The following is a 24,369-nucleotide window of genomic DNA, read 5'->3' as shown; positions in this document are numbered from 1 at the left end:
CACGCCGCGGGAGCACAGGCCATCAGCCGGGTCACCAGCAGTCCCGGGCGGCCTGCGCACGAGCTGGGCTTGCTCTCGGCCGTCTAGGCTTTCACAGAGCATCGAGGAAGACACCAACCTCTCCGCCACCCCTACAGCACCAGCTGCCAGTGGTTCCAGGGAATCTGCCCCGCTCCTACGTGGCCCACTGAGTCCGAGCCACAGCAGGCGACCACAAACACACCTCCAAAGACTGACCCTCAGTCAGCCTGCAGGTTCCCAAAGCCGGCGGGGACCGTATGTGCCTCCTCCTCAGCCAGAGGGAGGCCCGCCCGTTTGCCACAGTCTCTGCAGCCATCGCCATGCTCCGAGGTGGCAGGAAGCTGACTACCAGCTGTGCGCCGAGTGCCCCAGTACGGCAGCTCCCCCGTCCTCCAGCACCCCTCCTGGGCAGGGCAGGGGGACAGGCCAGAGCCAGCTCAAGCAGTTTGCTCTGCAGGTGACCGAGAGCCCCAGGCAGACAGGTGAGATGCAGTCCCAGCCCTAAGGGGGTTTGGGATTTTTCATTCAAACAGCTTTTGTGGCAGACACTCCTCTTAACATTGGACGTGTTTCCTGGGGTTCCTTTCCCAGCGCCCGGTAAGGCTGCCTGGTAAGGCTGCTCCTGCCTGGCAGCCCAGCGGCCAGCAGTGCTGACAGTTTATCAAATAGCATCCTACTGACCCGGGGGCCCTGGTTCCATATCAGATTTACATGAAATTCTCTCCCATTCCTCCCCCAAAGTAATTCATCTGACAAATCAGTTAAATGATGCTCATAACTGTTACTCCCAAGTAACACATACAATTCCGGTCAACCTGAAAACTCACAGAGCCACTGTGCTAACGGGAGGCGCACGAGAGAGGACCCCTTAAGTATCATTATCGTCATGAGCATTACTTAATGGTCTCTGAATTACTATGACTTTCGAATGATTTGAAATGCCTAATTTAAAAAAAGTGGCTTAAAAATTACGTATGTACATCAAACTGTAAAGGCATTTGTTTCTTTGTGGGGAGAGGACGGATGTTCATCCACTTCTTACGTTCAATAGACATCACTCTCATCGCACGCCGCTCTTTGGTCCACCTAAGGAAAATGGAGTCAGAACAGACAAAGACACACCGGCGGAGGCGGGGCAGAGGGCAGGGCCAGTCCCGACCCCGAGGTGCAGACACGTCTGCAACCCTTCTAAAAGAAATGCCTCGTGCTTCTGCCACTTCATTTCCCGTTCATATTTGTAAAGAAACATCCCCTGTAAGTCCTAAGCAGAGCTGATAACATACAGGAAAAACACTTAAATTCCGTGCACTTTTCACTAGCAAGTCCTAAAAATCTCCTCCATGCTGCTTTGCGATTACTCCTAAGTTATCTACTGTCCTCTGCTCCCTTCCAAGTCTTCGCCTCTGTTTCTATCCACAAGACTTTATACTACACATCGGTCAGGAAAAAGGCAGCCCCGGTACTTACGAATGCCTTGCTTTCGCGCTACAGTATTTTCTATTTTTGTCTGGTTCAATCACTTGGCCGTTTCTCAGGCACTGAGCACACACAAATTTTATCTTCATATTAAGAGATCCAGGCATTATTTGATTGCCGAGTACCTTGGATATTAAAAGATCAGTTTTACTTTTAACAGAGAACAGGTTTTCTGTACAACACCTATTCACCATGCATATTTTCCTAATAGCATGCCGTGTCTGGTTTGATCTGGTCTGACTTGACCGCTTGGTTTACGCACATGTGCTCACATGCTCTCACGCTCTCTCTCTCTGATAACTAAATCTCCAATTCTCTACTCAACTGCAAAAGTGCATAAAATGGCAGGTCACGGGTACAAAACGGCAAGTTATGAAAGGCAGCCTGAAACTGATGACAGATTGTGTTCTGTTTTGGGGAGAGGGTGGGAGGTAAGAAGAGGCTTGTGTATAAAGAAGCTCTGCCCGGTGGGAAGAGAACTACAAACATAACCCAGCTCCCTTACTCCAGGGTCCCCAAAGCCCAGGACCCCGAATGAGAACTCCATACCCTCCACTCTAGGCAGGTACCGTGGGACCCCTATTTTATTTTTAGGATGATCAACTAAAGTTCAATTTGTTTTCACCTTACTAGTCACGCGACTCAATAGTCATTAAGAAGGTAGCTGGACTGTAAGTGCAAACTGCCCTCTACCAACAACTACCATCCTTCAAGGCAGCCCAAAGATGCCAAACGCGGAAAGCACAAGACAGAAAATACCTGCGCTCCAGGCACGGTGGTTTCCAAGTGGAGCCAATACCGTTTAGATTCTTGAGCAATAGCATCATGTGAGATACCTGGAAACACACAAGCCTCGCTCTAGGCTCCCTGCGTGGCAACGGCCCCCCAAGTCAGGCCCAGCCGGACTCTGCCCTGCCATTCCCAGATGCCCAGCCCAGGAGGAGAGGGTATCGCATCGCTCCTCCCAAGATGGAAATACGCAGGCACAGTTCTTGGGGCTTTCTCAGGATCCTTCTTCCTCGCGCACACAGCACGCACGAGCTTGTGCCGGCCACTGAGCACACGAGACCACACACAAAACAGCCGCCGGGGACACGGGGTGTGCAGACACAGCACAGCTCGGGCCAACGAGCAGCGCAGCCGCAGGCGCCACCCAGGGGCCTCCGCCCGCCTCGCGCCGCAGCCGCACGCACCTGTCTCATTCTGCATTATCCAGACCTTCAGCTCCACGAGACTGTGTGCATAGAAGCACTCGTCCTCCCTTAAACAGCCATAGCGGACCTCGTGTCGACATAAGTCAAGTTGACACTGACCATGAAAAGAGCGAATTTTGGAATATTTTACTGTTGTCTCTCGCAAAATATGGACAAGGCACCTAAGAAGAAAATGGAGGGCACTTTAACGCTGCTCAGCCGGACACATGACACGTTACATAATTTTACATACATCTGTGACTGAAGATACATTTTAAGTCTTTAGTAGAAAAAATAAATCACCATATACAACTACTGAATTAGGAGAACAATATGAACTCAGAACATCCCTAAATCCATGCCACCTCTGTCAATAAAATATTTTCTGCATTAAATAATCAAGTCCACAGTTCATTTTCTAATCCCCAGACAAGTCTATTAATAGTCTGGTAATATTTTTAAATAGCTGCCATCATTCAAAACAAACCACAAAAGGGGGAGCCCAGCAGACACTCAGCTTAAAGGACGATCTTATATTAGGATTTTCAACACTGGATTTATTAGATAGGGTATAAACCAGGCAAAACTCTAGTTCTGCATGGATCTAAGATTCTTTGTTGTTAATGTAAAAATGAGAATGAGGAACTGCCAACGTACTTATTGTCTTCAAATTCATGCTTTGTAACCGGATGAGAACAAGAAGTAGAATTATCTTTATTTCTTTTACTTATCATTCTAGGCTTATGATCAAAACATTTCTGGAAGAAAGAAGAATCATCACAAAAACATAATACAAAATACAACTTCTGTGCCCAGACTATCTCCTAGTTTCAATGCGTAGAGGCTGCGTCCTTAGACGTGACACCCTGTGCCACTTGATATTCAGGATGAGGTCTCGGTGTCATGGCGGCGGCAGCCACTATGTCCTGAGTGACTGTGTTATCAAATCGGCCTGAAAGTCATTACATGATGGGGCTGTGCAGGGGGGCGGGGAGGGGATGGGACACAGTGAATGATGGTGGACGGCTACATACACCTGAAGAGGGTGAGCCTCAACTCAAAATCATACACTGGGTTTTCAACACATGGGACCTCAGTACAATCTTTTAAAAATTAAAAAAGCAAGTCACTAAAAAACTATCACCTAGTGGGGCCTCCCTGGTGGTGCAGTGGGTTAAAGCAGAGCACTGAGAAGCTAAAGCCACTTCAGCATGAGTTCGATCCCCGCCGGGGAGCTGACCCACATGCCGCAGCAGACCTCTCCTGACCCGCCCGCTGCTCCCCTCAGCAGTGTACTTCATCCATCTGCCTGTTCTGCTCCCCGCTCTGTCTCTGGTGAAGCCTCTCACTGCCCCTGCACCTATGGCCTGTACCCCAGTTCTGTCGACATAAATAAATAAGATCTAAAAAAAAAAAACTATCACCAATTATACAGCAGAAAATAAGGTTTGGGGCCTGCCCTGGTGATACAATGGGTTAAAGCACAGCACAACAAAGCTATCTACAGCAACTGTAGCACCCAGTTCAATCCCCGGCCAGGGAGTGACCACAGGCCACAGCAGACCCCTCCTGTCTCCCGCTGCTCCCCTCAGCAGTGTATTTCAGTCGACCTGCCTGTTCTGCTCCCCGCTCTGTCTCTGGGAAATCCTCTCACCCCCTGCACTTTTGGTCTATACCCCAGTCCTGTATGTATAAATAAATAAATCTTTAAAAGAAAAGGTTTGGTGAAAGCACCTCACAAAGGAATATAAATTCTCCGAGATGCTCCTGGAGAAGTTTGCACACAGTGAGGTTGATCTTCCCGTTGCCTCCAAAGAAAGCCTCCCTGCTGAAGGCGCCCTTTCGCTCCAGCGTCCAGATGTCGATCTCCTCCTGGCAGTAGGCGAAAGTGCAGTGGCCGGCGTACCTGCACTCCTCCTCGGCAGCCACATCTAGGCGGGGGAAAGACACCTGAGACGCGAGCTGCTGTCGTTCCCGAGCCAGGAGCAGGACACGCGCGGAGGCCTCGTCTCTGAACTCGCACAGCCGCGCACGGGCCGAGCCAGGGGCTCTGGAGGGCCCTCACAAGAGCCAGCACCCAAGCCACAGTCTGTATTTCAGGAGGGAAAAGTCCTCGACACCCTCGCAAATTCAGCTTCAAAGGACAGGTTTCAAAGTCTTAATTCTGGTCCTGCCCAGACTAAGTCGGGCAACACAAAGTTTGAGAATATTTTGGCTTAAAACTGGGTCCTATTTCTATAAACAAGTATAAGACATTTACACAAGTTGCTCGAAATTAAGATAAAAACAATATAAAACAGTCGACTAAATTACCCCAAGGAACATGTGATTAACCCAGCAAAAGCTAATTTTAAAAGCCGTAACCCTGGGGCCAGGACAGCAAATGTACCAGATCACTCACCACTGAGGAAACAGATACACATCAAGGAATTCAAGTACGTACCTTTACATATATAATAAGGTCCTTCATAATTTGTTTTAGTTGGTCTTGGACGTATTTTTTTCCATGATTTATCTTCAACATTCTTTATCCTACCAATTAAAATATCTTTCTTACATTTATGATCTATGTTAGCATGGTAAGCGAAATCCATTAACTTAGGGCCTGAAAAAAACAAAAAGCATGGTTTAAAATGCATAAAATACCATTTCATTTGGCAAGAAGGATACTGATACTAAGCTCCCACAAGTTTCTTATTTCCATAACCTCAGAGAGTTAACAGGTTACTCACTGCTTCCTTTTAAGCTGCATGTTAGACAACACAAAGTTCTACTCAACATCAGGTCTCCCCAGATTTAACTATTAGGGAAATAACTTAGGAACTCTGCAGGCTTATAAAGACAAAGCACAGTATTAAGACAACTAACAAAGGGTTAAGTTGGGTCCAGTTCAGAACAAACTGTGTCCTCTCAATTGACCTGGAGGGGAACAACACAGGGCAGTGGCCCTGGATCCAACTCACACTCTGTTCCAAAGTGACCACGTTCTTACGCATTCACAGAACACAAAAAGAATTTTTTGAGGACCTCTCTGGTGGCACAAGGGGTTAAGTCCCAGCACTATGAAGCTATCTGCACCCACTGCAGCACCAGTTTGATCCCCGGCCAGGGAACTGACCCACAGGGCACAGCAGACCTCTCCTGACCTGCCCACTGCTCCCCTCAACAGTCATTTCAGTAGCTCCACCTGTTCTGCTCCCCACTCTGTCTCTGGTGAATCCTCTCACCCCGACACCTCTGCTCTTATATGTGTAAGTAATCTTTTTTTTTTTTTAAAGATTTATTTATTTATGCACACAGAACTGGGTTGTACAAGTCAGAAGTGCAGGAGCAGTGAGAGGCTTCACCAGAGACAGAGCGGGGAGCAGAGCAGGTAGAGCGATGAAGTACACTGCTGAGGGGAGCAGCAGGCGGGTCAGGAGAGGTCTGCCGCGCCATGCGGTCGCCTCCGGGGCGGAAATCGAATTCACACTGAAGTGGCTGTGGCTGTGGCCAGCTTGCAGTGCTGCGTCTAGCCCATTGTGCCACCAGGGAGGGCCCAATAAATCTTTTTTTAAAAAAAAGAATTTCTTAAAAAATCTCCATGAGCTCTCAAAACCAAGTAAATATCCTCTTCCGTCCAACTTTCCATGGAAGCACATTGAGTGAGAACATGGGCTTCTCATAATGACTCCCAAGGCCCCAAGCAGCCGCGGGTGTCGCCAACTTCCTAAGAACTTTCCAGGACTCACTAGATGGGCAGTCTGCCCTTGCTGCAGTGCTGACCTGATTTCACAAAGCAGATCTGGCAGGCTTGTCTCAACTCGTGGGTCCCTTCGAGGGGATGTCTCGGGGTCAGTGACGACAGCGGTTTAGACACCACACTTCCGAAAAAGTTTCCAAAGTCATTTCTAGGCTGACTTGAAATTCCCAAGAAACTCTCAGAGGCAAACAAACTGCCAGGTCCATTCATCTGCAAGAAGAATGAGGAGAACAATTAAAAAAAAAACAAAAGGAAAGCCAGCAAACGAGCGCCATCACTAGAGGGAAGTGTGTGTCTGCAAGTCACACACTGGGCCGAGCCAGTGTCCTCAGTCAGTCCACACTGGAAACCAGGTCTGTCTCCACTTCCCTCACCAGGCCCCTCCGCCCGACTCCGTTGCAAGAAATAGCGGGGTGCTGTTCCGCTGCAGGCCTCCATTTCCTTGTTCTGTCAGAATCGCTGGGACAGAGCCTTAGGCACAGGCAACGACTGCTGGACGCTGCAGGGGCGACGCTATTTCCCAGGGGACCCCCAAAACAAAAGGGCACTGTCACATTCATTCAGACAACAACGCCAGTAAGTAAAAGACCTATTTTCAAGGTAAGCAAGGTATTTACAAAAGAGGAAGTGGCACTTACAAGTAAAAGGGAAGAATTACTGTCGTTAAGCGATGTTCCCTCTCTAGAAGTGGAGGTGGACAGATCTAAAATAACAAAAACACTTCAACAGACCTTTTCATTCTAGTCATGTGAAAAGAACATCAGGGCTAAGTAGCTGGCTGTGGCTTTCCCAAGTTATTTTCCCACCCCAATTCCAGGGGCTTCGTTGCTCATTTCTGACCCGCAGAGAATGCTGTGGCGTTGTCTTTCCTCAAGAACCAAGGGCATAATCATGAGCCTCCCTGGGGGCCCAGGGGTCAAGTCTCAGTGCTGTCACCACTGCGGCCTCAGTTCGATCCCCGGCCAGGGAGTGACCCACACGGCACAGCGGATCTCTCCTGTCTCCCTGCTGCTCCCCTTGGCAGTGTGCTTCATCCATCTGCCTGTTCTGCTCCCCACTCTGTCTCTGGGGAATCCTCTCACCCCCACACTACTGGCCTACACACCAGTTCTTCTATGCAAAAATAAATAAAAATTTAAGAAAAAAAAGGAACCAGTAGAAAAGAAAGGTCTATTTGAAAAGAAAAGAAAGAAAGAAGCCTAGCGCATAGCCAGCCCTTGGAGAAACAAAGTTAAGTGAAAAGCTATTTCAGAGCTACAGCAAAGGTAAAGGCTACTGAGTGGGACTGTGGGAAAGGAGCACTAGCTGATACTGGAGCTGGGAAAGGAGTGTCTCCTCCTCCCTCCTGCCACACGCAGGCGCCTGGGGCTCGCCCGCTGAGCAGGAGGGGAGCGGGGGCCCGCCACCTTCTAGCCCCTCAGTGACTGTCCCGCCCTGTCTCCCTTTTACGCTCTCACTGTAAATGTTTAAATCTATCATGTAGGTTTTTGTCCTGTTCAGCATAGATGTCTCGGGGGGATGGAGGTTTGCGTTGCTGTTGGGGAAATCTACCCCAAGCCCAGGACTAGCACCAACAGGCCCAACACGGCACCGGGCGGCGTCGGGCTCAGCCCGAGGACAGCGCCCAAGACCAGCCTGGAGAGTGACGTGAGACCAGTCTTCATTAAGTAGCCACCCGGTTCAGAATTTAAAAGGATAGCCTGTCTTTTTAGCCCCCTTTAGGAAGTTGTTCTCCTTTCTAGAGAAATACCTCAGAGAACTGCTTAAAGGCCACTTCAGACCCGAAACGAGAGGTACCCACTTACCAAACTGCCGTATTAAAAAATAAAATGAACAGTGCCAGACGGCCCTGCTCTCCGGCCTGTGCTTTCTGACCTCCGGGACGGCAGGTCAGGTCCCAGTGGATTTAAATAGGTCTCGTTTTGATATTTTCCGCTACAAAGACTAACTCGAGTATCTGAAAGCTACAGTGAAGTAAGTGCCCAACTCAAAGTTTCCTTTTCAGAAAATGAGCTGCAGTTGTCACACCAACGGCTCGATGCTTACCTCGTTTGGAGTCACTCATTGAAAATGAATTTAAAGTAGAACAAAAATCTTCTAAGGATGAAGTCAAAGGCGGATACAATTCGGAAAGGGAGGGTGGTCCGGCATACCTCGCACCCACGGACAAGGTGCCTAACAGAGAGGCCGAGAAGGGCATGCCAGGGGGGCCGCTGGCCGATGGGAGGGCTCCTCGGACCAAGGCCGAAGGCTGCAGGAGAACAAAGAGCCGCTTAAAACCCCTGAAACGCACTTCCAGAGCATCAGCACGCACAAAGCAGGGATTGCACTGGACAGCTGTGCTGACACAAAGTGGCAACCAAGACTCAGCTGGGGACGGCCTGCTACGGTGTGTCCCTTCCGAAGCCCACTTCATAAAGTGGGGCCAGAGCACATCTCGGGGTGCTCTAACCCCAGTGTTACATTCACGCTTCACTTCTGAGGGCCCCGAAGAGCCCACCTGAAGGGGCGCGGCGAGCATGTGGGGCGCTGAGGGAAAGGAGCTGGAGGTAGTGAAGGCCCTGGCGGCGCCTCTCAGCCACCCTGCTGCTGCTGCTGCTTTAATGTTCTCAGCGGGGGTCAAGACACTGGCTGGAGGAGACCACAGCAGGCTACGGCGGTGGGCAAAGCCACCTCAGGGGCCATCAGTGGACAGTCCCGCTGGGTGCCAACGAAAACGTCTGCGTGCACACAGGCGCTGGGCCACACCGACTGCCCGCCTCGCGGGGGCGGCTCCCTGCTCTCCTCTCACACCAGCGCCAGGGGCTGCTCCCGGCCCGTTCTGCCGTGAGCTCGGGTTTGCTGACTTGCGCCCTGGCCCCGGTTACCAGAAAAGCCTTCTTAAGGAAGGAAGAGCCCTTACTCCAAACAGCTTATTTACCCTTAAATCTCAACTGCTAATTCTTTTTCAGAAGTTGTATTTACCCTAATCATTAGACAGCATGTTTCTTTCTGTTTTTATTTTTTAAATGTCCAAATTAGCCAGCTGCCATGGGAAAGGACCACAGATAAGGGGCCCGGCGGGAGGCTGTGGGGAGCGCTGGACATGCCCTACACTGCGTGCTAGCCAGCCGCCCGGCCTTCGGGGGTAGCGAGGTGGTGCCGTGTACCAGAACGGTTTCGTTCGCGTTGGGTGCAGAATCAAGGAGATCGTCCAGTTCATCTCCGAGGACCATGTCTCCGTCATCCAGAAAAGCCTCCGGCATGGTGAAGGGGATCTTCCCTCCGTTGGCCAAGGCCGTGGCCGGCAGCGCGCTCTCCCCTACAGGCAGCGGCAGCACAGGCGCCGAGGGCATCACGTTAGCAGAGCCCAGCTCGCTCCCCACTGGGTGGGAAAAGCCGGGCGCAGGAACAGAGGCCGCGGGCGTCAGTAAGTCTGCAAGGAGGAGAGAAGGCGGAGCTCGTGTTCACCCCTTGCACAGAGTGAGCCCAGCCAGCCAATGAGAAAATGGAGGACTGGATGATGAGCTAGAACAATTACCCAAGGAGACAGAAAGACCTCTCTAGGTATGGCCGTAAATGGCCACTGAAAGGAAAGGGTTGAAGCCTTGCTCCCAGCAACTTGTTTTTCCAGGAAAAGCTATAGTCTTGTGAGAACTTCCTCCATCCTCCAACACCCGCGCCCCTTTGGCAGGGTCTAGGACAGTGCCGAGGCCCCTGGGGTGTGGGTGTGCCGGCTAACAGTAGTCATCACACCCAGCCAGCACAGCCTGAAGCCCAGAAGAGGCTGTGGACAGTGGTCTTGCTTTCATACTGATAACCCAGGGCAATCTCATTTGACAGCACCATGCCATCCCAATGTCCAGCACGGCGCTTCCCAGGCTAAGATAATGTAAAATCGTACGTACCTGGCTCGATATCTTCCACAGAACAGCTCAGAGCCTGGAAATGAAATCAAACGACGGGTCAGTGCAGTCAGGATTCTATGCTCACTCATCTAGAGAACAGCAGGGTGTTCACAGGACACCCTCCCGTCCCGACCCAGAGCCGAGCAAAAAATGCAAAATCCAAGCCTCCAATGTGGCCTCCAGGCTATCCTATCACAGCTAAGGCCTGAACTCAATCTCTGGCCAGGGAGTGACCCACAGGGCGCAGCAGACCCCTCCTGTCTCCCCGCTGCTCCCCTCAGCCGTGGATTCAGTAGGTAGATCCGCCTGTTCTGCTCCCCACTCTGTCTCTGGTGAGCCTCTCCTCCCACACCTCTGGCCTGCACCCTAGTTCTTATATGCAAAAATAAATAAAACAAATGCAAATTCTGGACCTCACGGTGTAAGTGGGGCTAGACCATGGGGACCTCCGCTGGTTCCGTGAGGTGCCTCCCTACAGCTCCAAGACCTGCCCACCCCGTGCGTGCTGTTTACCCCCCTGATCCCCCAAGTCCCTTCTTGGCCCTGACCCACTATTCCAATAAAACCCACTACCCACAAACATCCTTTCGAACGCTGCGCCAGACTTATGAACACTAGTCAACAGTCAATGAAACGACTAAAGGGGTTCGTTTCCTTCTCAAGTGGTGGGGAGCTCTGGCCAACCACGGTGTGAGAAGGAAAAAGGTCTCAAAACCAGGCCCACCCACAAACACTAAAAGCGGACTGCCACTACGTCTCTTTTCTTCCCCTGCCCTCTTTGTTTCAAAACATGCTTCTTAGAGAAGTAACAGCTTTACCTTGTTAGCCCCATCTCCAGGAACTGATTTTAATGAAAGCTACGAGAAAATAAAGACACTGATGTCAAAGGAGAACCGACTTCAAGTCAAAACACAATGAAAATACCTCACGGAGAGGATGGCCGCTCACCTCGGCTCTGACATACGCTTTTCTTATTTTAAATCCCAGCTTCTGAGCCAGTTCTTGCGTCAGTTTTATTACATGCTGATCCTGGAAAAGAAGACAGGTCTACGATTAGGGAGGCTGGTTTGCCAACTGCAGACTAGCAGAGGCCAAAGAGATGCAACTTATTTCTTGCAAGACACTGGCTCTCTGAGCAGTGAGGTCCAGCTGAGACGGGAGGGCGGCCAGCTCTTCCGATGCCCTGTGTCCAGGGCGCAGAGAGGGCGGGAGGCAGCGGTGCAGGCCAGAGTGAGCGCCCACCTGAGGCACAGCCAAGGAGCACTTGGCCACAGCGTCATACGCCTCCTTGCATCTTCCTAGATCGCTTAAGGCCTTAGACTTCCGATAGAGAGCTTTGCAGTTACTGGCATTTAGGCTAAGGACAGTATCACAGCCCTCTAGAACTTTCTCATGGAAGCCCTGGTGTGGAAGAACAAAGAAGAAAGTCAGCAGCCCAACAGTGCACTGACGCCCCCTGTACAGGCGAGGCCCAGCCCACCCCCCCACGCAAACTCAAAGCCAGTGCCAGTGGCGTTATTTTTCTTTCCAGAGTCACATTCATTATGAAATTTCAAATACAGAGAAGCAGAGAGACCATCATGGACACCAAGTGGCCCCACCCAGGTCAGACACATGGTAACACAGGACCGAGGCCCCAGGTCTCTCGGGAAACTCTCCCGGCTGGGGCCCGCGGGGCCACTCTCCTGCCCTCTCGCCGCAGCGACTCCTTCATGGGGGCACTGAAATGACAGGCGGCAACGGGACTGCCAGCAACGTGCGGAGGAAGGCAGAGGGCACAGCAAATCGCCAGCAACTACGCACTAGTACAGAACAAGGTGACGACACCGCCATCTTTCGTGAATTCATGCTTCAATTTTACTGACTGTCCACAGTGAAAAAACCGTAAGGCATCGTAAGACGTGGCCCCGACCAGCTGGCAGCAGGGGCGCCGCAGGCCGGGGTCCCGTCCCGATGACGAGGGGGTGCCGTGACATGGCCCGGTCCAGGAGCCCAGGTTGGCTGGACCATGAACGCCAAACCACAGGAAGAAAAAACTCCAGTGAGAGTGGGCCCAGGCACTTCGAAACCCTGTTGTTCAGTCCGAAATGTGGAAAACTTGTGTTAATTCTGCTGAAGGCTAATTACTGTTTTGTGCTAAAAATGCTCCCACGCGGACTAATCGGATCTGACTGAGTCACCAGCGGCCAGCGAGAGAGCGAGCGCCCTCCGGGCCGAGTCGCGGGGCGGACAGCATCACTGCAGGTCTCCAGGGGCTGCGGCAGAAACAAGTCATTTCCCAGCCCCAAAATCTGCCCAAAGTTGACGTTTGAAAGTTTCAGGCCGCTCTAAAGTAGCTTACAGTGAAGAACAACTGACTTTTATTATTAATAAAACACTTTTCTCTCCAGAAACATTGTTTTGAAAATAACCACTCACCATGTTAGAATAGCAAGCAATACGATTCACATGTAGTTTTTCAATGATTTCTTTAGGGATTAAAATTTCTTCAGACTTTGCATAATCAGCAATGTGCAAAGCTTCTGTGTACTGGCTTATCGAGCTGTTCCAATCACCTTCCCGATAAACATCATTTCCTTCATTAAAAAGGTTTCTCACAAGAGCACGTAAGTACACCTGAAAAAAGACGGTGACCACGTGAAGCATCTAAGGAACTGGGGGAGGTGAGTTCATTTTCAGTTTTGGACCTAAGACTTGAGCAGTCGTCTAACAGGCGCAGCACTGGAGGGGAAGGGGGATCCTGCTTGCTTTTCCATCTGCCCACATCTACTCTGTGCCAGGACAAAGCCCTACTCATGAACATTTAGGTTAAAGAGAGGACGTTTTTAAGGCTTCTGACTAGTAATTATTTCTAAATTGCTTTCCCAAAAGGCAGTAAACAACGACTCCATCCAGAGGGTTCTTCACAGCACGCCAGCAACACCAGGCAGCGTGTGCAGGGGCTGTGTGTGCTCGCAGGTGTGTGCACGCAAACCCTCCATCGATCTCTAGGTGAAAAACAGGGTCCTTCCTTTTATTCTACATGGCTCTGTGAGGATGAACTATAGAACATTCCACTTATTTATGAGCAACTTGTCTTTCCTTTCATAAACTGCTTGCTTGGGTCACTTCCTAGTTAGGGGAGGGACACTAAGCTTTTTCTTGTTGAGAAGTATACACACTCTTTCAGTTCCCTCAAGTCTTGAGGTTCCCAGCACCATTTCTCTCAGGGCTTGAAGATGTCACAGTGCTCCGCTTCCCAAGGTCACAGATATACTCAGCACGCCTGTGTCTCACTTCATGACTCATGTCTAAGCTGAGGCAAGTTTTAAAGCAAACTGGACAGACGCACTAACGGACTGGGACAGGCCACCTAACCTCGTCGGACCCTAGTTCCGATGCAGATGAAAGGACTGTTTCAGGTGATCGCCAGCTTGCGGCCTCCACATGAGTGGAACAGGAAGGGAAGGAAGACAGGAAAGAGACTGAAGAAAAGAGAGGCAGACACAGAGAAGCAACTTTGAGACGCATCAAAACCCTAAGAGACCAAAGCCAGAGGTGAAACAAGTCTGCAGATGGGGGGGGGGGGGGGGCAAGAGGCAGACCCCACCAGCTTCCTTCCTGCCCTTGGGGCTCCTCCCAGTTCCTCCCTCTCCTCCACAGCCCTTCACTACTCTTAGAACTTGGCTTCTCGTAAATAAACAAGGGCCGCCCTGCACTCCCCTCCTCCTAATACATTCTGTCCAACTTGTCTTCCACAATATGAGCGGTGGGCTAAGAGGCATTTCAAGGGCCTCCCTGGTGGCCTAGGGGTCCAGTCTCAGCACTCTGGCCTGTACTAGGATTGAACCCACATATGGTGCACAGACCTCTCCTGTCCTGCTGCTCCCCTCAGTGTATTTCAGATCTGCCTATTCTGCGCCCATTGTCTCTGGTGACCCCACCCCTCTGGCCTACACCCCAGTTCTATGCAAATAATAAGAATAATGATAATAATTTTCAAGGCAGTTCTTGTTCCAAGGCTGTCCACCCGTGTCTATGCAGGTACCTCTTTTTCCCTTCTCCTTTTCCTAATAAGCCTGTCCTTTTAAAAATGAAAAAAAGATGTAATTTTTGAGGGTGTCAAAAGATGAATTAACCAGAGCTACACTAGAGCTGCAAAAAGAGCCAGCAGGTCCGTCTGAGGCCGCCACACAGCGCCCCGCAGGCCGGGTCTGGGGTGCCGCGGGGCAGCGCGGGACACCCGGGCTCGCATGGGCTCGCACGGGCCCGCGAAGCCTGTGCGCCCGCGGGGGGCCGCGCTGCGGGGCTCCTCTGGCTGGCGCCCGCCCCTGCCCCAGATCGTACCGCATACTGCTCCTGGGTCCCGGGGTACGACAGCGGCGACCTGGGAAGAAACACAGCAGTTGTCACCATTAGGCTGCGTCAGGCTTTGCTCCCCCAGAAATCACCCCAAAGTGGAGCCCGCGAGCCCCCAAGGGCGCAAAGCCCGCGGCGACGCCTGGCCCCGAGGACCGGGGCGCAGGCGGCTCTGCTGGGCGAAGCCTCCACCGCCCTCGCGGTTTCTGGAGTAAATGATCATTTTCCTTTCAAATCTGCGTGCACAAGAGGGCCTGGATTCTTCCAAAGCCAAAAAAGCTTGAAAATACTAGGAAACCATGACGGCTGATGCAAGCTGCGGCGCGAGGCAGGCCCCTGGACAGCCTGCCGGGCGACCGGCCGAGGGTGCCGGCAGCGGGTGGAGCTGCGCTGAGGACCAGGCCACATTCCCCGGTCTAACGTGTGCGGGGTGCTAAGGAGCTTCGGCCTTACAAAATGGACAAGAGCCGAAAATATCGCTGGGACAGAAGCACCCGAATCTGAGGTGAACTAGCAGGACTCGGACCCCCGCACCCCGCCCGCGGCCCGCGCTTACTGTATGAACCGCAGTCCTTCCTTAATGTTCTGCTGCCTTTTCCTTCTCTCCTCGGACACACAGGACATGTTACCCGCACATCCACTTTCTAAACGAGGGACCTGGAAAGAAGGCCAGCGTTACATGGGGCTCCCGGACCCCGTGGAAACACCCACAATCGCGACGGTCACACGGCCGGTCCGGCACGCCCACCTCCTCTGACCCACTCCAGGCCCCGGCGCGGGCGCCGGCTGCCCCTGCCCCTAGCTGGCTGTGGCCCTCTGTCAAGCAGAAGGGCGGCAGGCTGAACAGCCACGCACTTTGCAGCTTCTGCTAGGTAATCTCCACGAAAAAGTCACCCCTCTCCTCCCTCTCCTCCCTCCCCCTCCTCTCGGCTCTCCCGTCCACTCGGCTCTCCGGTCCACTCGCACTGGCTAAGCTGCCATGAGAACAGCCCCGGCCTTGTTTTGCTCCTGGAAATGCTCCAGAAGTAAAAAGGTCGCACATCCGCCTGCCTGAGGGAGCAGAGCATCTTGGGAAGATTCTGAACCTCCTACATATTTTCTTATACAAACTTCTGAAATAACCCTTACTGTTACAACCCAGAGGAAAGCTCTAAGCGAAACTGCACCCACTGAGTCTTCTGGAAGATTAGGGCTTCCCGTCAACGGCCGCTCGCACATGTCAACACAGGCAGGTGCTGCTGTATCTACCCCACTAATCAACGGTCATTAAGAAGCTCCCAGCACCGAGCTAAGGGAACAAACACAGCAAAGGGAACTGTGATGAAGCCTCACCTTTGAGAGTCCTAAATGAGGTTGCTCAGTCTCAGTGTGCACCAGAAAAATCCTGATTTTGGGGCTGACCTGTGCACTATAGGGCGTCAGCAGCGTCCCTGACCTCCCAGGCTAGATGCCAGCAGCATCCACCCCTCGCCCCCATGTAACAACCAGAAACTCCAGACACCACTGAATGGGGGGGTCACGGTGAGGGTGTCACCCTCAGTTGAGAACTGCTGAGAGCTAAAGCTCAGAAGACATCTTATCACAGAAACCATGTGACAGGAACATTGCACAACTATTTCAAGTACATAGCTGAGATTTTCTGGTTTCACTATTGCCTACCGTGTGTGAAGCTGTGTGAGCATTATCTTTGAAGCTAACTTTATAAAGGGCCAGCAGGGATAAAGATGCCCTGGAGGGTGACAATTCCTAATTCTTTTCATAGTCTAAGTATTATCAGTTCTAATTCTTTTTATCTTATACTTAAAGCTGATACTTCTGCTCCTGATGAAGTGTTTACATGTAAAAAGATATGAAACTTTGGGCCTGGCTTTAAAGTACAGTCACTTTAAAAGTGGGGGGCAGGGCCCTCCCTGGTGGCCCAGCGGGTTAAAGCACAGCACTGAGAAGCTAAAGCCGCTTCTGCATGAGTTCGATCCCCGCCTGCCCCGGAGGAGACCACATGGCGCGGCAGACCTCTCTTGACCCGCCCGCTGCTCCCCTCAGCCGTGTGCTTCGTCAGTTGGCCTGTTCTGCTCCCCACTCTGTCTTGGTGAATCCTCTCACCCGCCACATCTCTGGCCTGCACCCCAGTTCTGTATGAATAAATAAATCTTAAAAAAAAAAAGTGGGGGGCAGAGTAGGAGTGAAAGGGGGTAGGAGCAAAATGTTAGCCGGTGGTAATGGGGGGATTTCTCTCTACTTGGTATATGTTTGAAACATTCCAAAATAAAAGTTTAAAGCCCCCATGATACTGAAGCAAAATGGCACTTCTGGAAATTGTCTTGAGGACAGCCCTGGGGTGGGGGGAGTGAACGTGCAGACGTGAAACAAGAGCTCCAGAGCCCACCACGAAGGCAGGTACCCTGGCACCCACGCCGGGTATGCCTCACTATGCCCAAGGATCTTTAAACGCACACTCGTGTGTCCAGAGTTAGTTAAGGAGGCACTATGTGTAAGAGAAAAGGATTGAAAGTCGTTAACAACGATCAAAAGGAAATGACTGGATGAAAAAAAGGGGGGGGGGGCGGAGGTGGGGAGGGGAGGGGGTGGTAAAATCCAAGTGCCCACAAATGACCCTGCTGGGTTATCTAGAAAAGGGGGGAGGCACGTTTGCTGTGTATGCCCCAAAGAGGCCCAGGTGAAATCACTGAAAATTATAGGGGTGCTAGAAAGCCGGAGGTGGGGCAGTGTCTTTTCATTGCATGTCTTAAAACATTGGTGGGAACGAATTGTCTCTGGGGAACAGGTATTTTTTCAAAAAGTCTATGTAGCCTGAGCCCTTGGGTGGAAAGATGAGTTCAGGGGCCATCAAGGCTTCATTCTTTCTGCTTTATTTAAAGCAGGGCCAGTTTAGAGTCAGAACTTCTGAAGAGGGGGAGGGGGCAGTGAGGTCACAGTGGGGACAAAAGAACAGGAAGCCCCAAGGTCTGCCCTTCAGTGAGGTCGGGCTCAGAGGCCAGAGGTCAGCCTGTGTCTGAGTGAGATGGGGGTCTAGTCTGCCTTCACACAGAAAGTCTATCTGTAGGCTAGGGACCAACAAGTCAGTTGCTATAGTGCTGTTTCCTCAGAAAGTGCCAGAAAGCCCTGAACCTCTTAGGGACAAAGGGCATGGAGCTAAGAGTTGACAGCTCAGGTAAGTAAGTGATTAAGAGAAATGAGCATCAGGCCACTGTGACCTCTTGACATATTTAAAGACTTGGGAACATAAAATCAGATGATGTTTTAAAATAAGGACAGGGCCTTGCACATGGCTATTTTCCCAAAATCAGGGGAATGCTTACATGACGGCAAAGCTGATTTTCCAGTGGACCGTACACAGACACACGTAGATGTATATCCTACAGGGATGCTCTGCACACGCGTCACATGTGCTTTTCTCACCTGCCCATCCTTCTGCGCACCCATCAGTCCACCTTCTCATTTTTACAAATTGCAAAGCGAATTACAGACATCAGTGATAAACCGCCACTAAACACTTCAGCATACCTAAGCAGAATTCAATATTTATTTACTGTTTTCAAGGTATAATGTGCAAAATTTAGGGCACTTGACAACTGGTAACCCCGTGTCTTCCAGCCACGATGAAGACTCAGACCAGGTCACTCTCGCTGCCCCTGCTGCTCCCCCGCCCGCCCCGCCCGCCCCGCTCCAGGCAGCCACCACCATTGTGATTTTTTTTCACCATTTTTGGCTCCAATTAAAAGCTGGCCTCTACAATGAGGGAGAACATTGTAAGGTTCATCCAAAGCCACTTACTCAAACTCAGTGATACATGACCTCCTCCTGGGTGTGTCTTCAAAACGCAGGGGCAAGGGCTTCCCCAGTCTCTCTGCTGCAGGCCTCCTGCGTTGCCCAAAGGCTCAACACCCGGCTTAGCGCCCTCGCCAAGTCCCCACATCTACCCTCAGGCAGGTGTACACCCACTGCCTAAGTGACAGTCGCACACAGGTGCCTCGCCTGTACACACACTACCTAAAAGTTGTGTGTTAATGGCAGTGAAGAGGAAACTCCCCTTGCCGAGCCTGTCACTCAGCCCCGTGCATCCACCCTGCAGGCAGATCGCCCAGGCCGCCCCCAGCTCAGCGTCCTCAACAAGATGGGATTCCTGACTGCACAAATACCACACACACACACGCAGCGCGCGGGCGTGAGTGTGAAAACCGCAGTTTGGGTGCCAGTGTTAAGCCACGCCATCAGTTTCCTGGCTTTGCTGTTGCGGTTACGTAAGACGGCACCAATGGCAGACAAAGGGCTCACACACTCTGTACACTACTGCTGCAATTTCCTGTAAGGCTAAGATGATTTCAAAATAAAAGGTTAAAAATATCCTATGCATGTGCTATTTTTTTAAAACACAAGCTGGGGCTCCTAACTCATCCTGCACCTTGCTTTTTTCACATGGACCCTGACCTTGGAGGTCATTCCTTATCACCACACAGAAGGCAGCCTTATCTTCGACAGCTCGGTGCCCTGTTATGACTGTGCTCCTGGCAATGGTCATTTTTGGTTGTTTCCAACCTTAAAAGTTCACCAGGCAGAGGCCTCCCGGGTGGCGCAGGGATTAAAGTCTCAGCACTATCAAGCCATCTATTGCCAGCTACTGCAACATGAGTTCGATCCCCGGCCAGGGAGCTGACCCACTTGGCAGAGCAGACCTCTCCTGTCTCCCAGCCACTGTCCTCAGCAGTGCTTCTCAGTCAGTCAGCCTGCTCTGCTCCCCACTCTGTCTCTGGTGAGTCCTCTCACTCCCTACACCTCTAGCCTGTACCCCAGCTCTTACAGATAAACAATATGCATAGTTTAAAAGGGATGCTCCCTGTAGCTCTGAGTTATTTCTGTGTAACGCATGACAGATGCATTTGTTTGTCATGTGCCAGCTACTGCCAAACTATACCAAGTGTCCCAAGCCACTGCAGTGCCCCAGGCTCTGAATTTTACCACCTCACTGAGGGGCCATCAAATGTTGTCCTTTGTCCCCAGGGCTGAGTGACCCGTAGGCCCAGGGTCTCCATTACAGTCGGGCAGGACATCCTTTCAGAGTGAACAGCCACTGGACAGCCAAGCTGGACATCTTTGCTCAGACCCTCTGCCCACCTTCCTCCCAGACTGAGCTTTTATTTCTGGAAGCTCCTTACATGTTGAGGAAAGTAGTCCTTTATGGTGCTGTTACTATTTCCCTGATTTGATGTCAATCTTTGACTGTTACGTACTTGACAGCAGACCATGTACGTTTTGAGCAGCTGAGCTTCTGGAAATTGACATATTCAGAAGTATGTTCTCCACTCTGATTACAAATCAATTTTCCATCCCCCCACCCCCGCCCTGGGCTCTTACTGTTCATTTAAAAATAAATAAATAAATCTGATCCACCATCTTACGGCAAGGACTATGTGAGGATACCCCTCTCTTCCTCCCCAGATGCCATCAGCTGCCCAAACTTCTCCACCCTGAGGCAGAGGCTGCCCTCGGAGCAGATGGACTCTGCATCTCCCTGAGGCTCCACCCACCGTTTCTAGCAGGACACTGCGATCCTCGCCCTCCTCCCCAGACCAACTCTTTGCCCAGTCTGGCCTCTTCACTAACAAAATCACCTCTAGCCCAAAGCCTGGCAGCCCCCTGGCCCACTGCTCATGCTCCACATCCAGCCAATCAGCTCACGTGCCCACCAGGCACCTCAACTCTGGCCACCCCCAGACTCCTGGAATCCCAGGTCGGGGTGGCCCAGGCAATATCAGGGTCCCGGACTGCACTCAGCTCCCTGCGCTCCCACTGCCCTCTCCTACCACTTCCCACTATAAACAGGGTGCTCTTTTAAAAACACAAACAGGGCCTCCCTGGTAGCCCAAAGGGTTAAAGTGCACTATGAAGCTATGACAGCCACTGGAGCACGACTTCAATCCCTGGGCAGGGAGGGACCCACAGGGCGCAGCAGACCTCTCCTGTCTCCCCGCTGCGCCCTCAGCAGTGTACTTCATAGATCTGCCTACTCTGCTCCCCACTCTGACTCTGGTGAATCTTCTCACTGCCACTGCACCTCTGACCTGTACCCCAGTTCTGTATGCAAAAATAAATAATTCTTTAAACACACACTCAAATTGGTCATCACACCTCTGCTTAAAACCCTTCAGTGGGTGCTCCAAGACTTGGGGTGAGATCCAGATTCTGGTGGTCCTGGCCAGGTCCAGGTCACCCTTCCTGACCTCTCTTCACAAACCTGCAGCCAGACTCACTGGCTATGCCCCCCCACACACCAGCCTTCTGGGGTCCCAGGCGGGTCAAGGGCTCCCATTGCCGGGACTCTCGCTGGCTACTCCTTTTGCCATCACGCGCTTCCAGGCCTCGCAGGGCTGGCCGCTTTCAGCCTGCACGCTGGCTTCGCCGGCACCGTTAGAGTCCCACCCTTGACGCCCAGGATGTGGCCACGGTCCACTCCGCCCGCCCTGCCCTTCCCGGCTGTGTGTCTTATAAACTGGGCCCAGGGTGCTCACTGCTGAACAGGAAGAATGAGTGTGTGGCCAGTATAAAGAAAGTGCTTGTGCCAAGTTCAAATCTGGTACCACTGCTCCCAGAAAGGTGCCCACTGCTCCCAGAAAGGTGCCCACTGCTCCCAGAAAGGTGCCCACTGCTCCCAGAAAGGTGCCCACTGCTCCCAGAAAGGTGCCCATGGGAAATGCTGGGCACGAGCAGCACCAGCTACCGGAGGCTCAGCCCCAGCCTTTGAGGGAACAAGGGGGGATCAGGACAGAGAAGAAAACCTGATGTCAGGCCCTCCCAGGTGGCGCAGCAGGTTGGAGTACAGCTGGAGTACGGGCTGCTTTGGTGTGAGTTTGATGCCGGGCCAGGAAGCTGACCCACATGGACCAGCAGACCTCTCCTGACCCGCCCGCTGCTCCCCTCAGCAGTGTGCTTCGTCAGTCTTCCCGTTCTGCTCCCCACTCTGTCTCTGGTGAAACCTCTCACCGCCCTGCACCTCTGGCCTGCACCCCAATTGTATATGCATAAATAAATAAATCTTCAAAAAAGAAAGAAAAACTGAAGCTACAGAAGCTCTAGAAGCAGAGTGGGGACCATTTCCATTCATCACCTGCAGTGGAGAAAGCAGGTCAGACATGCTCTCTTCCTTCCATGAAAAGGAAATGGAAGTGCAGAAGGGCTGAAGTTTTGATCTCGATATGCATGAGTTTTATCAAAATATCTAAACTCTGGCAAGCTGGAACATCATCCTTCTGGAATTGGCTGATTTCAGATATGTCACTCACTCTGAAGTCTCACATAGGGTGAAGGCGCCCTGGGTCATCACCACGGTTCCCTCAGCTGACTCCCTCCCAGCTGCAGAATTCAGTAGCATTCTAAGCCCTCCCTGGTGGCCCAACAGGCTAAAGTACAGCACTATGAAGCTCTCCACAGCCACTGCAGCAGGAGTTCAAACCCCAGCCAGGGAGATGACCCACATGGCACAGCAGATATCTCCTGTCTCCCCTCAGTAGTGGATTTCAGTTGATCTGCTGATTCTACTCCCTACTCTGTCTCTGGGGAATCCTCTCACCCCCCGGACCTCTGGCCTGCACCCCAGTTCTTGTACACATAAATAAATCTTTAAAAAAAACAAAAAACTCAAAAAAATAAACAACAACTCAGTATCACTCTAGTCTAAGGCAATACCAGTGAGGAGGCAATGTGGCCTTAGGCAAAACCTTTAGAAACAACTCCTGCTGACAGAAGGCCAAGACTGATATTCTGAAACTGACTGCAACATATTGTGCGAACAAAAATAACAGCTATCACTGCTCCAACTGCCACCAGGCCTTGTCCGCAGTGCTTTCCCTCTATGAAGTTGCTGAGTCCTCATGATACCCTGAGATGGGGACTACGAGGAAGCTGAAGCGGAGAAGTGACGCAGGCTGCCCAGGATCACATAGCCAGTTAGTGGCACGGCTAGATCTCAAAGCCCACCTCCTCACCCGTCAGCATCCACCCCGCTCTGCATGGGGCATGAGCATAGTGAGGGTGCTGCCGGCCCGACTCTGGCACAGACAGCTATGCAGGCAGGTGGGCACTCAGAGCCACGTGAGAGAAACACCGCTGGAGCGCCTGCACATGGCCCATTCAGGGCTGTCCCTTACGGACACCTGGGCAAAGCACAGACGACTGTGGGGATGCAGCGGGCAAGGGTGTCGGCTGCCACTCAGCTCCGTGGGAGCACACTCCCCCCTGGCATGGTGTGACTAGATCCAGGGAGGAAGCACAGAGGTTCTTCCTTATGAGGTGCCCTAACATGGGAAGAGAAAGTGCCCCAGGAATTGAGCACAGTGCTTGCATTTTTACCTAAAAAGGGACTTCTAAGGTTCAAGTAAAAAAAGTATAATTACAGTCTGCATTGGAGTCTCGGCTCAGACTCAAGCCTCTCTGCATAATGGCATAAACAGAGAAAAGGTAATTAAAGTAACATTCTTGCCAACTCTGTCTTGCAACAGTGTGTTAGCTCAAGCGGTAACACTTACAAAAGCTGTGGATACAATGCAACCCCAGCAGCTACAAACCCAGTAGAAACAGTGTGCGGGAAGTCCTTGCCTCCAGAATTGCTCCAGAAACACTGGAGGGAGGAGGAGAGGGAATCTTTATGAGGCCGTTTTCCCTTTTGCTAAAAATGAAACCACGGTGATGAGGACTGTACCAAACCGCATCGGGAAGGGATCTGCTTGCTTCCGCCAGGTCAGCTCACAGGAGGCTCCACCAGGAGCCATCTGCCTGGAAATCCCTGTCAGAATCAACAGATGCGGTCTGGTCCGGGGAGCACCTCATCCCACCCACCCCAGAAGAAACCTGGGGACAGACTGCTGCAGGCCTGGAGCCCAGTCTTCCAGAGGGCCAGCTTCATATCCAGCTGAATTCAGGAATTCTAACAAAATGCAAACAGTCCTTATTTCCAATTCATGAAATAGAAAATAGCTGTTTCCCCCTCCCTTGCAGATGCCACAAGGTCTCACAAGGCAGGTGACATTAACAGTAATTAACAACACACTGCTAAACTCATAACAACAAAAAGCAGACTTTGTAGGACTAAGTTTTACATTAAGGAAAATCACCTCATATAATAAGCCTTTTTTTTTTTGAGAATTAAGATAGGTGGATTGTCACAAGCATTCATTACAAACTTCTTGATTGATAGTTTAACATTCCCCGCCCCCACCAAAATACTAGAAACACTGCACATTTTAGAGAAAACAAAATTTTCTTCCAACTGGAGAATGGCATTTTCACTAAAACAAAACACTTAAAGATATTACCTGGAAAAGTGTCCACAGACCACATTTTTCTAGAAAGTTCACTCTAGATTCTATGAGGCAGCAGGCACCGGCATCCTTTCGCTTCTGCACAACTTCACTGGAAGACTCGCAGCCTCCCAGCGCTGCCTCCCTGTCCCACATGTGAGACGTCCCACAGGTGAGATTCCTAACTAACTGATTCTTCCCACTTGCCACATCAACTTAACCCGCCCAAACTGGCAGTCTCCAAGTCAGTCGAAATGAAGAACTGTGGGATAGTCCCGTGGAGAGCCATTGTAACTGGGTGGTCCCTACGAGAAGGGAAGTTCCAGGTTCCCTGCCCCACCCAGAAGGAGGGTGGAACTGAGCAGAGAAAAAGGAGAGAGAAGAGAGAAGGAAGGCAGATG

General features: G+C 51.5%; 1 protein-coding gene across 1 annotated transcript in view; it reads right to left on the bottom strand.

Moving 5' to 3' along the window:
* Window positions 1-15,515, bottom strand: part of ZC3H7A (zinc finger CCCH-type containing 7A) — a 21,469-nt gene extending 5,954 nt beyond the window's left edge. Inside the window, exons 1-19 of the mRNA XM_004692122.2 lie at window positions 15,406-15,515; window positions 15,214-15,314; window positions 14,646-14,685; window positions 12,738-12,935; window positions 11,562-11,720; window positions 11,268-11,348; window positions 11,138-11,176; window positions 10,320-10,353; window positions 9,582-9,847; window positions 8,479-8,683; window positions 7,071-7,135; window positions 6,456-6,642; window positions 5,134-5,295; window positions 4,425-4,621; window positions 3,348-3,448; window positions 2,691-2,872; window positions 2,257-2,333; window positions 1,489-1,622; window positions 1,002-1,107 (exon numbers count right to left, since the gene is read on the bottom strand). Coding sequence (XP_004692179.1) covers window positions 1,002-1,107; window positions 1,489-1,622; window positions 2,257-2,333; window positions 2,691-2,872; window positions 3,348-3,448; window positions 4,425-4,621; window positions 5,134-5,295; window positions 6,456-6,642; window positions 7,071-7,135; window positions 8,479-8,683; window positions 9,582-9,847; window positions 10,320-10,353; window positions 11,138-11,176; window positions 11,268-11,348; window positions 11,562-11,720; window positions 12,738-12,935; window positions 14,646-14,685; window positions 15,214-15,281 — 2,301 coding nt within the window. The 5' untranslated portion in view covers window positions 15,282-15,314; window positions 15,406-15,515. The remainder of the gene's footprint in view (window positions 1-1,001; window positions 1,108-1,488; window positions 1,623-2,256; window positions 2,334-2,690; window positions 2,873-3,347; window positions 3,449-4,424; window positions 4,622-5,133; window positions 5,296-6,455; window positions 6,643-7,070; window positions 7,136-8,478; window positions 8,684-9,581; window positions 9,848-10,319; window positions 10,354-11,137; window positions 11,177-11,267; window positions 11,349-11,561; window positions 11,721-12,737; window positions 12,936-14,645; window positions 14,686-15,213; window positions 15,315-15,405) is intronic.
* Between the last annotated feature and the right edge of the window lie 8,854 nt (window positions 15,516-24,369).

The sequence above is a fragment of the Condylura cristata genome, unplaced genomic scaffold (genome assembly GCF_000260355.1).
Source record: "Condylura cristata isolate star-nosed mole 26May11 unplaced genomic scaffold, ConCri1.0 scaffold00032, whole genome shotgun sequence".
In the NCBI taxonomy this organism is placed as follows: Eukaryota; Metazoa; Chordata; class Mammalia; order Eulipotyphla; family Talpidae; genus Condylura; species Condylura cristata.
The sequence above is the reverse complement of the archived record's forward strand: the minus strand, read 5'-3'. Positions and strand labels throughout refer to the sequence as shown.